The sequence below is a fragment of the Papaver somniferum genome, chromosome 1 (assembly GCF_003573695.1).
Source record: "Papaver somniferum cultivar HN1 chromosome 1, ASM357369v1, whole genome shotgun sequence".
NCBI classification, from domain to species: domain Eukaryota; kingdom Viridiplantae; phylum Streptophyta; class Magnoliopsida; order Ranunculales; family Papaveraceae; genus Papaver; species Papaver somniferum.
The window spans coordinates 45,108,118-45,121,525 of NC_039358.1; the positions used below are offsets into that span (position 1 = coordinate 45,108,118).

General features: G+C 37.5%; 1 protein-coding gene and 1 pseudogene across 1 annotated transcript; both read left to right on the forward strand.

The window, feature by feature from the left end:
• The first annotated feature begins 206 nt into the window (after nt 1–206).
• Nucleotides 207–1,568, forward strand: LOC113298976. Its single transcript, XM_026547918.1, has 2 exons — nt 207–873; nt 1,534–1,568. The coding sequence occupies exons 1-2, from the start codon at nt 207–209 to the stop codon at nt 1,566–1,568; spliced, it is 702 nt and encodes a 233-aa protein (XP_026403703.1).
• A 10,403-nt stretch (nt 1,569–11,971) lies between these two features.
• Nucleotides 11,972–12,071, forward strand: LOC113341428 (annotated as a pseudogene).
• The last annotated feature ends 1,337 nt before the right edge of the window (nt 12,072–13,408 follow it).

Genomic DNA, 13,408 nt, shown 5'->3' on the forward strand with positions numbered 1-13,408 from the left:
CCGTTCAATCACCGCAACAAAATCCTTCAACCATTTTGCATCTTACACGGTTGAATCAAAATGCAGCCAAATCTAGAGAGCCAGACAGCACCAAGATAACATTATTATCATATGACTAAATATTTCTGGTACTTGGCTCAAGATTTCATTTCATTTTTCTCTGTACTTGGTTTCTACTCAAACCAATTAAGCTTCAAAAAATAAAGATGATGCTTAGAAGTTCATCAACACCACTTCTTGGATCTCTACTTTCTTCATATTCAGAGAGTCCAAATCACAGAGACTATGAAACCCACAACCCAAATTCTGAAGTGCTAAAGAAAATCTCATTCACTCATGGTGGTAATAGCATTAACTTTAGCTCATACAGTACTTGTAATAATGCTTCATCGTTAACTCGTTCTATTAGTGGGGTTTCTGATTCTTCAGATACTAGTAGTAGTAATGGGTTTAGAAGAGCTCAATCTGATGGGAATTTGAAAGGACTTACCGCTGCTTCTTCTGATATGGAAGATCAAGATTTGTTTAGTCAGTTTTCATCAAACAACAACCCATTTAAATCTTCAAAAAGAACTACTTCAATGTTGCAGTCAATTCCTTCATTCTCTGTTTACAATTCAAACAGTGGGTTTGAAGATGATGATGAAGAAGATTATGAAGATGAAAAGGATGGGTCATTACAAAGGTCTGTAACCATTGGGGAGAATATTATGTCTATGGGTAGTGGTGAATTTACTTTTGGTGGTGAGAAAATGGGTTTGATTCAAGAAAACGATGAAGATAATCAGTTTAATGAATTTCAGTATTTGGGTCAAGATGATATGAACCCATCAATGTTTCTTGCAACAGGATTTGGAATTGGTGTTGATGGAGGTAGTGGTGGCGGCGGCGGTGGTGGTTTTTGTTGGGTGCAATAATCAAAACAAGGAAAAATCAAATAAGCAAAAGTTATTGATACTTAGCTCCTTTATAATGGAAGTGATCGATTTGATGAAACGAATGAGCTCCCCATATCTCCGCAACAGCAACAAGGCAAAACTTTGGAAAAACAGAGTGAGTCACGTGTTCAACACGTTTCCTTAAGACATTAGCGCCCGACTACACTCAAGAGTGATGCTATAGCCCTCACAGGACGGATATCTCCAGGATGAAACACCCTACTACATACCTAGCATATGTAGTAGATGCTCAACTTGAGCTTGGCAACTCCGAAAAAACCGTTAAGGAAAATCACGAATTCTTAAGAAACGCTATAAAATAGTTTCCCTTAGGGGTCCCTCTAAAATATAGAGCAACCCTTTTCCCATAGATTTTATAAAAGTAGTGAATTTCTTTATATAATGGAATAAAACAATTTAAGAAGTGGAAACTCCACAATGTGGGACTAATAAGTTTATATAGTTTCTTAAAACTACTAAAAATTGGAAACTCCACAATGTGGGACTAAAATTCATTCACAAAAGAAAACAATAAATTATAATTTTTTATTAAAACTTTAAAAAAATTATTTTTTTATTAATCGTTTTCCAACAGTTTTAATTTTGCAAAGTTTGGACAAGGTGGTTTGAGAATGATAAAGAAATTGGAGAGTATTATAAGAAGATGGTTGAAGAACATCCTTCTAGTGCCTTGTTTCTAAGAAATTATGCTCAATTTCTTTATAAGGTGAAGAGTTTGTTTATCAAATTCACTTTTCATGCTTTTAGTATTTTGATTGATGAAGTTAATTAGGTCTAAGTCTAACACAGGGGGGCATTGCCCATCATAAGCCACCAGAATTTAAAATCAGAATGGAAGGTTCTCATAGAATGTGATGTTATGTCAAACATACAGATAAAAACATGAGTTGAAGCTTAGAATAGGGACATTCATTCATGGACCCGTAAATGCAATAGATTACATGGTTTTGGCATGAGGTAGTCGAAAAACTTACATGTATTTCAAGTTCATCACAGCGCCATACCAAATTTAGAATTGGGACATTCATGAACCCTGTCGTAGTTAAATAGTGCACATGTTGGTTTTGGGCAAGTCATCACAGCATATCGAATTTACTATCCCGCTAAAAGTTTATATGATTATTAATTACTCCTACAACTTCCTAGGCTTTGATACATTATCAAGTGCAGACAAATTTGTCAACACTAGCTAAGATTTGTAATGGTTTGCATTTGCTGTTGTATTAGTATTGGCAAGATTGCCAATTCAATAGAATTGCAACATAAGAACTGGTGATGCAACTGTAGCGCAAGCAATGCCCTTAACGTATGCACTGGCTAGTCCAAGAACATTCATTTTCACAAGAATGAACATAGAACCCAAAAATGTCGCGGTTGGTGAAGAAAGATGAAGGACAAATTTTGTAGTTAGAAGTGAAAATTACTTTGTGTGTTCTGTTATTGTGGTTTGTCATTTGCTTGATGTGCATGTTCTTGCAAACCCCTAATACTTGCTTTGTTTGTTTTAAAGTCCAAGGGAGATCTTTGGGGAGCTGATGAATACTACTCCCGAGCAGTACTAGCAGATCCTCGAGACGGGGATATCTTAGCTCAATATGCTAGATTGGTTTGGGAGCTCCATCATGATTATGAAAGAGCTTCAAGCTACTTTGAGCGTGCAGTTCAAGCTGCTCCTGAGGGCATACTGTTCACACTTGAAAATTTTTGCATGCTACCACTTAGTTCCAGAATCAAACATGTTTATATTTTTATCAGCATGTCGTACAAGCCTGATCTCGGATCATGTCCTACTCTTCGAACATTGTTTTCATATAGTAAATGTAGCATTTCCCCAAGTCCTCACCATCTTTCTTTTCTTATCAACTGCAGTCATGTTCATGCGGCATACGCAAGTTTCCTTTGGGAAACAGAGGACTGTGATGAAGAAGAAGATCAACAAAGTAGCCTATCACACAATTTCGTGGGGGTTGCAAATTTCCATGGGGGAGCTTTGACCTCGGCAACTGCTGATTCCGTTTAAATATATCTTTGAATTCTTTAAAGCTAGAACTTAGTTTGGCTTTGTGATAGTTAGATTATAAAGTGGAGCAACTTTGGTTCTTTACATGATGAAAGAACAACAGTACAAACGAATAATAGGGTCAGTACCAGTGTTCTTTTGCAGCACCAAGTGTAGGCTAGTTCTTGAAATGGTTGCTGTAACCTTTTTACGCTTATATACTCGAATCAATTAAGAAATTATGCAGTCGAGCGACAGTATCAATTCAATTGCTATTTGTTTGTTAATTTGATAGACAGGTATAAAACACTTCATACCTGCGTTACTAAGCGCATATTACGAAACACACCTTCGGCATCTCTCCAAAAATCTGTCTTAGCTCTTGAGGAAAATCACATTATTTAATCTCACCGGTTCCCTCATGATCACTAGATGCAATCATTTGTTCCTTGTTCTCAACTCTTAAGTCCATTCCTTTTTCCCATTTTTGCTAAGATAATACGCCGCTTCATTCAAGACCTAAGATACCCTGTCAATTCTAGCAGCTCTGGACCTTCATGTGTCAGAGCTCTAATTTCCCGGGCATGAGGCACCAAACCCCTATCACAACCCTCAGACAAAGTAAAATGCTTCCAACACCATTTGCACATATATGTATGATCTTCGCTTTCACGGCAAGCAAAATCATTGCAGTCCCAAAACCGATAAATGATACCTGGAATTTTAATTGAATTGCACACGACACGAAGTCTAGGAACCTGAGATTTTTAACAAGTGCGACTGCAGCCTTTACACCCATCAGTATTCGAGTGTAAAAAGATTTTCTAACCACTGAGAACTTGGCTGAATCCCGTAAAATAACTCCATATCCTCCGTAGAGTTTATGCTTATTGTAATAAGCATACACATGAACCCAAACAAAAGGGGTTTCAGCATTCCGGGAACAAACCCATTGTTCGATTCTACTTTGCAATGTTTTATTGAGCCAGCTTCTCCAGCCTCTCCAACAAATGTCTTTTAGTTGTTGATACGATTTCTTTGCTGTTTTTTGTTGCTGTTGAATCTGTCATAGCTACTTCATCTTCATCTTCATCAGATGTGTAGGATTTGTCTCCTTCTTCTTCTGAGTAAGAATAGTCGACAGAACTGATGGAGGAGGAGTCTTCGTCTCTTGGTTGTTCATAAGATCAGCACTTGTTTTCCATCGTTACGCAAAATTTAGCAATAGGTCTAAAAGAAGCGGCAAGTATTTCACATCTACCGATCTCCTTTACACGCAAATTGATTCTTTTAACACTCCCGAACCCTAACCATGATATTCAGACAAGTTAGTTGTGACAAGAAGATAGTAGACAACCTGCCTGCAAAGTGTTTGCGCGAAGATATTTATAAGCCTGTGCAACTTATAATGTTGGGCTCTGACTATGTAATGGGCCTTTAATTCAAATCCTCCCAAAACAATAAACATTAATCACATTATAAATCATGATTATGCTTTCAACCTCTCGGGACTTGCGTTGATAATTGTGTTGTTAAATCAACTCTTGATCTTAATAATGATCATTCACCTATTTAAAAGGATGAATTTGAGATTACCAACAATAAATTCAACGACAACCAACATTATGTTAACTATAAAAGTGACGGTGATTATGAAGATACATCGCTTGAGCCAACTCATGGTGACATCCCCCAAGGGTGTACAATGGAATATTTCTGGGATCAAGATGAAGACAAAGAGGAACATGATGCACTAGTGTATCTTACTCAATCCTTGATCTTTATAATGATCAATTACCTATTCAAAAGGTAGAGCTTGAGAACGATGCAATGAGTGCTCTAAAAACGTTCCTTATGGAAAGATTTGAATCCGCAAAAGAGTATGTGCCGAACAAGAAAGAGGAGTGTGCTGAGAATGTAACCGATTTAACTAATATTGTGGAAGACCCAATTGAGCTTGCAAAGGATTATAACGATAATGTTGATGTCGAGACTTTGTTTAAGGCAGAAACGAATAAAGAATGGTTGCAAGGTTTGATACAGGACCACGATGTACAAGAGGTAAATAGTTCTCTTGAATTTTTCAAGGATGAAGAGGATTCCGTGTTACAAGAGATTGTGCAAGGTTTGTCTAACCCTTTTCATATTGATTATTCTTCTTTACCTCTTATTAGTTTGAATGTGCTTCGAGAACATTGTTAAATGATTTTATTTCTCGAGATCCTCATTAGAGATGCTTGGTTCTCATACTATGCAGGTTTTGGTACAAAAAACTGTAAAAGTTCATGAATTCTATCTTCTTTAACACTTCCAAGTATGGACAAGAATAAGTGTGGGGGAAACTTCTATCGGACAATAACTTCAATTATGTTTTATTGTGATAATGTTTGTGTGGAGATAGTGTTTTCCAAACAGGTTCTATGGGTGGATCCCCAAGTTTTCAGATTGTTGGTGTATGGAGAATTTGTCTTGCAAGTTGGGATGACGACTTTAAACCAAGTGTTGCATGGGAGGAAACCCATTGGTTTTGTATCTCTTATCTTTTATTTTTTCTTGTCTTATTTTAGTTTTTTCTGATTTTTGATTTTTCCATATCATTCTACGAATTTCCCACCTTGAATCTTACTTTGAATGACTAAATTTACATTAAGGACAATGTAAAGTTTAAGTGTGGGGAATGTTTTTCATATAATATCTAGAGTTATATCTCACTCTCTTGCGATTAGAACGTTTACAAAAACAAGTTTGTGAACCTAATCACAAAGAGATTACTTGGATGGTACCAAAAGCCAATGTCCAAGAATTAATCAAGTCGTATCCAACAAACTAGGTCGGATTTCCTAAGAAAAACATGGTGGTGTATTTTGGTACCCACGCGTTTTCAACAGGTATCTAGACTTAGTAGTTTATCATGTTTTATATATTTCAATTATAAATATAAACAATATAATGTAGAAAAAGAAATAACACACACCAGAAGTGAAAAAGCGCGGGTATAACAAACACACCCAATAATTCGTTTGACAATATGTATGGACTAACTCCAATATAATTCCGAGAGCACCATCTTATAAAGCGAGCTCATCCAAGAAAGATATCAAAGAGTTATATCTCAATTCCTCAATACAATCTGCAATCAAACAAATAGAAATATGTGAGCCCGATTGATATGAGAAATAACTTGGACGGTACCAAAGACCAATGCCCAAGTGCCAATCAATTACTATCACTCAATCAATGTCGGATTTTCCAGTTGATTGAACTACGCACAACCCGTGATATTTGTAAGGACTCGCAAGCTCGTCAACGCTATTAGACCAGTCAGGTGACACATTAGCCGATAATAACTCGATTAGTTTAACATGAATGTTAATTAATAGGAATTTATCTAACAACGATCTAGATACGAAACTAGTACCATTGGATATGTCTCAAAAAGTTATGCAGAATGGACCACTCGAACGTGTTAATCGGATATCTGACGAAGAATATATCATCGGGTTTGTTTAAATGAAAAATAGTCATTTTATAGTTAACTGCCTTGGTAGCCCTTATCCAGATCGTGGGTGCCTCAGTAGAATCTGGTCGGCCTTATCAACTCAATTGAGAGGATAAGCTCTCATTTCTTCTTATTCTTTCTCTTTCTTCGTCTTCTTTCTTTCCTTCTTTCTCTGTTCTTCTTCTTCTGTTGAATATTCGTGAGATTCAATGAAGTAAATCAATTGATGATGTTGTGTAGTGATGTGGTTTTGAGATAGTGGTAAAAGTGGTTCGATTCTCAGACTTGCGAAGGATAAAATATAGACTTAAATTCTAAAACTAAAATAGAAAACAAACTAAAAATTGTCACAAACTCAATCAAAGATGATATCAATATTAAAAGAACACTGAGGCTAAGATTCCACTATTTTCAAAGTTCAAAGTGATTTAATCCCAATATTTATATTTATGCAATTTTCTCGTTCAAGTTGATTCTAACTTATTGCAACTAGTAGATTCTCAAAATAAAAAGTGTAAATCCAAAGCATAGAACATCAAAAACCTAGGTCCAAGTATGTTCTATCAAAAGAAATCACAATTGCTTAACAAGGATCATTCAAACAATTTTCAACCAAGGCAAATAATCATAAAATAATTGCAAACAAATAAATAAAATAGAATATACCACTTCTTGTTGGAAAAATAGCTTCCTCTATCGCCTCAGCAATGGGGTTTAGCTCCTCATATTAATCACTTGCTCAAAATACATGTTTGTTGCTCAAAAGTTGATTAAAGATGAAAAACTATAACACTGGATGTTTGCAACGATGTATTGGTGTTGCAAGACAAAGGACTGACTGTTACAAAGAAGTCACTGGAGCAACGTTACAAATTTGAGACGATGTTCTTATTTGCAGCGGATGTTCTTCAGCAGCAGCAGCAGCAGAATACGGTTTCCTGCAACTTGATCAATATGGCTCTGTAGTGTTTCTAACTCCTCTGCAACTGCTCCAATAACTTCGTTACCTTTCCTGGGACTTAAACACACCTTTTATACTACTCAGAAACCTAAAAATAGCGATTAATTCTCTCCTTTTCTTTACGTGCAAGTCACGGCAATAATCTCTTCTGCCGACTTCCCTAGCCAATTCTGAGCTTTCCCGATTGTCTTAAACTCTTTCTTAGATAGAATACTACCTTAGGAAACAATTTCACGCGTTTAGTCTCCCTGAATTACCAAAAATCAACCCAAACAGAGACCCGTGCAAAACTCAAACTCTGTTTCCTTATTTTGACTATCCATCCCAATTCGATTGATTCAAGCGCACATACCAGGCTTGTTTAGTTGAATCACGTCTAGCCCAGCAAATTTCAGCGATTGAATCTCACTCAAACATCTTCGAAATCCAAACGAAAATTTGGTTGCTCACTGGTTATTTTTCCCGCCAAAAAAATATTCGAATTTTGAGAAGAAAGTGACCTCCCCCTATCATGTGCTGGTCTCCCTTTAGCAACTGCCCTGAAATGGATGCCCCTTAGTAATTGGTCGCCCCTTATCCGTTTGAGGGGTCCGAATAGCAAGTGTCCTCCGGGGTGCCCCGCGCAACTTTTCGAGCAGATTTTTCCAAAAATGTTTATTGGCCAAAAATATCTACACACACATAAAATACCATAATAAGTACAAAAATGAGCACTATCAATATATAGAATCGAGACAAATTAGACACAAAAATGTGTCTATCAAATACCCCCAAACCTATTATTTTCTAGTCCTCGAGCAAAATAAAATAAAATAAAATCCTAACTCACTGACGCAGGCATCGTCGATTGCATTTAGCGTATGCAATAAGCCTTTAAACCCCTAGGTGGCCCTAGTGGCGGAGTGTTGTCTCCGGAGGGCTAACAAGAGATATACCCACAAAACCTTTACTCCAGACCTTAGCTATCTACCCAGAACCTTGAAAGGCACTAAAGAATCTCCTTGGTTGGCATACTTATCGACTACAGGAGGAAGTACCCTGATGCGAAATTCCAATTGATGTACACGAGTTTGCACTCAAGCATACTAAAATTCATATAAAGTGACAGAGCTCTACTCAGATAGTAGCACTATGGACATCAATATCCGGAGTCAAACTAACCACATGGATAGATCAAGAAGATGAATATAAAAAAACATAGATGGTTTTGATGTTTACTAAGTGAACGGCGTTTCTCATATCTGTCTGAAGGCCTCCGCCAAAATGAACCTATCCTAATGGATTGAGATATTAGTCTGACTAATATCAACACACTGGCATATACAAGGGAACCAGTGGTCGATAACCTAACTATAGGTCAACACAACTGGCATATACAAGGGTACCAGTGGTCGATTTTATTGAATTTATTCCTTTTGGTCAAATGGTCTGGTCTCAATTTTTTTTTCTTTGTTTTTTCATAATAATTTTTTTTCAACTTTTTGGTAACTACCATTTTTTTCATGGTATCTCAATCACTCTAATTCACCCTAGCATTAGTAACAACTTGAATCGTGAGCCCCACCTAATCACTTAGAGTACATAGTTTAAAAAGAAAATAAAGTAAAAATAGAAGTGAAAAGGACTCAACGAGATATGGTGAAACTATCATGTTATTTCTAACACCTGATCTCTGTGCTTTTATGAATAGACTCTTTAGATGTTTCCATCTAATCAGATTGGTTCCTCAACTCCTACAACCAAAATGCTTTCATCCACTTAGGTTGGTTAGTGCTATCCTTAATATGCATAAATTTCTAGGCTCTGGAGTTTATTTAAAACAAAAAGTTTCTACCCCACCCCCAAACTTAAATCTAACATTGTCCTCAATGTTCTAAAGATGAAATTAAAATCATGAACAAGGAGAAATAATTACCATTGAAGCAAAAGAGTTAAGAAAAGTTATTACCGTGTTGCATGAGATTGGGTTACCTCCCAATAAGTGCTAAGTTTAAAGTCTTCAGCCAGACATCAAGTTTCATAAAATGGCTAGTTACCTTTAAAATCATATATCAGTAGTCGAAATAACTGTGGGTCATCAAAACCAAATAAAACTGCCACTAATATGAAACAACTGCACAGGATCAGAAAAAATAACATAAGGAGCACAACCTCAATGAAAGTTTCTTGCAAGACAATTGGATTGGGCTTCATATGAGTGTCTTGAAAAATAGATTCATCCGAAAAACGGGACTTTAATAGCTGAATTTCCTCCTGGATAGTATCAGGAGGATCGGGTTGAGGAGTCTGAATAGACTCAAGGGATACCTCATATGCAGTAGGCTCGAGTCCCAAGTTAGGGACTTCTATTTGACGATCACTACCCCCAAACTTAGAATTTTAGGTGTCTCTAAATAGACTAGTCACAATATTCCTAACTTCTAGACCATCAGGTTCCTGAAAAAGGTCAATTGCTTTCTCTGAATTATAATGGGGTGGTTCATCCTCTAAATTCTTTTGAGGTATACTAGCTGTAGGACTTATATGTTTCATATCCTGTATGGTCAACCCTAGAGTTTATTTATTGTCTTGAAACACGATTTCTGGCCTGCTGTCCTGATTGGATGCTATAATCACAGGCAAAGTCTTAGATGGCCCTAAGAATGCAGATTTAGGGTCCAACTTAGGAGGCTCTTCTAAACAAGGGATTAAGGTAGACTCAAAAGCTTGTAATGGTTCGAACCTAGATTTCCATTTATCAGTATCTAACATAGGAATAGAATCCAACATAGCATTCACTTGTTCAATGTTGCTATCTTCGTCGAAATACATGTTAAAGTGGGCTAGACAACTCTCTAATGGATCTTCCGATGCGATATTTGGTAATGACTCCTGAACTAAGGTTCCTATCATGTTCACCTCTTCAATCACGTGTCATCTAGCTCAGAATGTAGCTTATTGACATTAAACATATTTAACTCAATAGTCATATGACCAAAAGATAGATTCATAATACCATTTCGACAGTTTATGATCGCATTAGACGTATCTAAAAATGGGCGACCTAAAATCACAGGTATCTGGTTCTCTGGGTCAGGGACAGGTTGGGTATCTAAGACCACGAAATCCACAAGATAAATAAACTTGTCGACCTCAATAAGAACATCCTCGATAACTCCTCGAGGAATTTTGACAGACCTATCAGCTAACTGCAGTGTTATCTGAGTAGGTTTCATTTCACCAAGACCTAGCTGTAAGTACACATAGTATGACAGTAAGTTCACACTGGCTCCTAAGTCAAGTAAAGCTCTTTCTACCCGGTGTTTACCTATTGTTCAAGCAATGGTTGGGGAACCTGGGTCTTTTTACTTTGGAGTGGTAGTGTTCTGAATGATTGAACTTACATGACTAGATAAAAAGGCTTTCTTATGGACGCTAAGTTTTCGCTTTCGCGTACACATATCCTTAAGGAACTTGGCATAAGCAGGAATTTGCCTAATTTCATCTAATAAAGGAAGGTTTATGGTAACTTGCTTAAAAACCTCCAATATGTCATTAAAGTTCGATTCCTTCTTTGTTGATGCTAATAGCTGGGGAAATGGGGCTCTAGGCACAGAATCAAACCTCTCAGGAACCGAGTCAGCATCATTGGAAATTTTATCAGTCCCCTCAGTTAGCGGTCCTGAGGGATGAGATCCTGAGGGGTGAACTACAGTATGTTCACTATCGGGCATGTTTACCTGATTGTATACTACTCTCCTGAGGGTTCTAATAGCATTCAACTGATTTGATGGTTGTGCACCTACTTCATGAGATCCTCTAGGGTTGGGTTGAGTTTGACTAGGAAACTTACCTCTTTCTCTTAAAGACTCATTTATATGACTAACCTGGGTTTTCAACTCGGAAATAGCCTGAGAGTTAGCCTGACCTATTCTCTTATTTTCTTCTATACCTTGAGCAGATTGCTGAAACTGCATAGTGTTACGAGTTAACAAAGCAAGAGACTCTTCTAAACTCATAATATTCTTATCCCGAGGGTTCTGAAACTGTGACGGGGCTGAAGGATTCTTAGTATAGCCAAAAACTGGGGGAGCTTGAGAGTTACTAGACTGACCTTGATTCTGGCTCTTAGACCATGAAAGGTTGGGATGGTTTCTCCAGCCAGGATTATAGGTTTCTGAATATGGGTCAAACTTCTGAAGGTTATCAAACCTGGTGTTATTATAGAGAGCATTGGCTTGATGTTTAACAGTATTGCCTTCCCAAAAAGGCTCTATTCTACCACTAGTATGACCTACTTCTAAAGCTTCTAACCTTTTTGTTGTAGCAGCAATTTTGGCATCTGATTCGTAGCTTTCTTCTACCCTATTAAAGTTTCCTCTGCCTAGAAGAATTGTTTTCTAGGTTACCCTATTACTTTCCCATTGTTGGGTCTTTTCGGCGATTCATGCAAGTATGTCATCGCATTATCAATTGTTTGGTTTTCAAACCCAGCTGTACACCTGGACTCTACTGTAGTTGTGGTGGGATAATCTAAACCCTCATAAAGGATCTGAACTAACCTAACCTTTTCTAAACCATGATGAGGACATTGGGCTAATAAATAATTGAAACTTTCCAAATACCTATACAAGGATTCTCCCTCCTGTTGTGTAAACTTGCAGATTTGCGTCCTAAAAGACGAGGTTTTGTGCCTAGGGAAAAACTTGTTCAAAAAGGCGGATGTAAGTTGTTCATAGGTTTCAATTGATTCGGAAGCCAAACTATACAGCCACAACTTGGCTTTATCTTTTAAGGAAAAGGGGAATAACCTGAGTTTTAAAGCATCATCATCAAGGTTTCTAATTTTCAGGGTACTACAAATTTCCTCAAAGTCCCTAACATGGAAATAGGGGTTTTCATTTTCTTTTCCTAAAAAGATTGGGAGCAACTGTAAGGTTCCAGGCTTAAGTTCATAATTTGCTTCAGTTTCAGGTAACTTGATACACGAGGGACGAGTAGTCCTAGTAGGATTCAACAAGGCTTTCAAAGTTGCCATTTCTGGCGCTATTGGACTATCAGGGATTTTCTCTTCAAACGGACGTACAAAAACGGAATCTTCACGAATCGGACTCTCTAAATTGAGGTAATCAAGACGCTTAGAACTACTAGGTTTCTCTTTAACAAATCTACCTAGGGCGTCTCTTTTACGTTCAGGCATGCAACAGAATAAGGAAGGGAATTCTATGCAAACACAAAACAAGGCTGACTCAACCAAATCAAACCTAAATTTCTAGCAAACAAAAAGCATGATGGCTCCACTTAGATTGTCACTAGACCAGCTTCTATTCTTTCGAAAAGGAACTCGTTACAATCTGATCAAACCCCTCTGGAATCAATCCGAGTCAAAGTAAGTTGAATCAAGGCGAGGGAAGCTCAGTGGAGCTTTGATACCCAAGGCCTCACCGGTTACAAGGCGGCGCAGTCACGCATTCAACTCACAGAAACCGTCAAGAACTTCGAAGTATGCTCAAAAAAGCAACCAATATTCTTCAAACGACTTTCCTATTAACCTCGTTACCCTATAGGTCTCGTTCTAGTCAAAATTTTAGCTTAGGTTCGCGTTTGGTTTCGTGTTCCTAAGGCAGGTAAGAAGAGAACGATGATGAAATCCGAACCCTTATCTTGTATGGCCAGTCCTTGCCCTTTACTAGGAATTAAAAGCAACCGTATTCAAGTCCTCAACATATATTCACCTTAAGGAATACAGTAAACCCGCTGACAGAGGATTCGAGGGTGTTTCGAAAAACTTACCTCCCGTACCAGACGGGCGAAGAACCGCTGAAGTCGACTCGGGCCACAACTCCTATGTTATGTACGAACCCGAGGGGATGAGGTGATATCGTAATCACCGTCCTTCCCTGCACACAGTTTGTATTTAAACCAACCCTTCCTTAGGGTTTAAAAATAATAATGTCCAAAGTCCAATGTCCAAGTGTCCAAAAAGAAAAGAAAAAATTACAAAAATAGCA

What these genes read in the sequence shown, in the direction of transcription:
- LOC113298976 (XM_026547918.1), top strand. Translation starts at nt 207, where the DNA reads ATGATGCTTAGAAGTTCATCAACACCACTTCTTGGATCTCTACTTTCT. An exon ending in TGGAATTGGTGTTGATGGAG is followed by an intron (nt 874 to 1,533) that starts GTAGTGGTGGCG and finishes GTTTTCCAACAG; the next exon opens with TTTTAATTTTGCAAAGTTTG.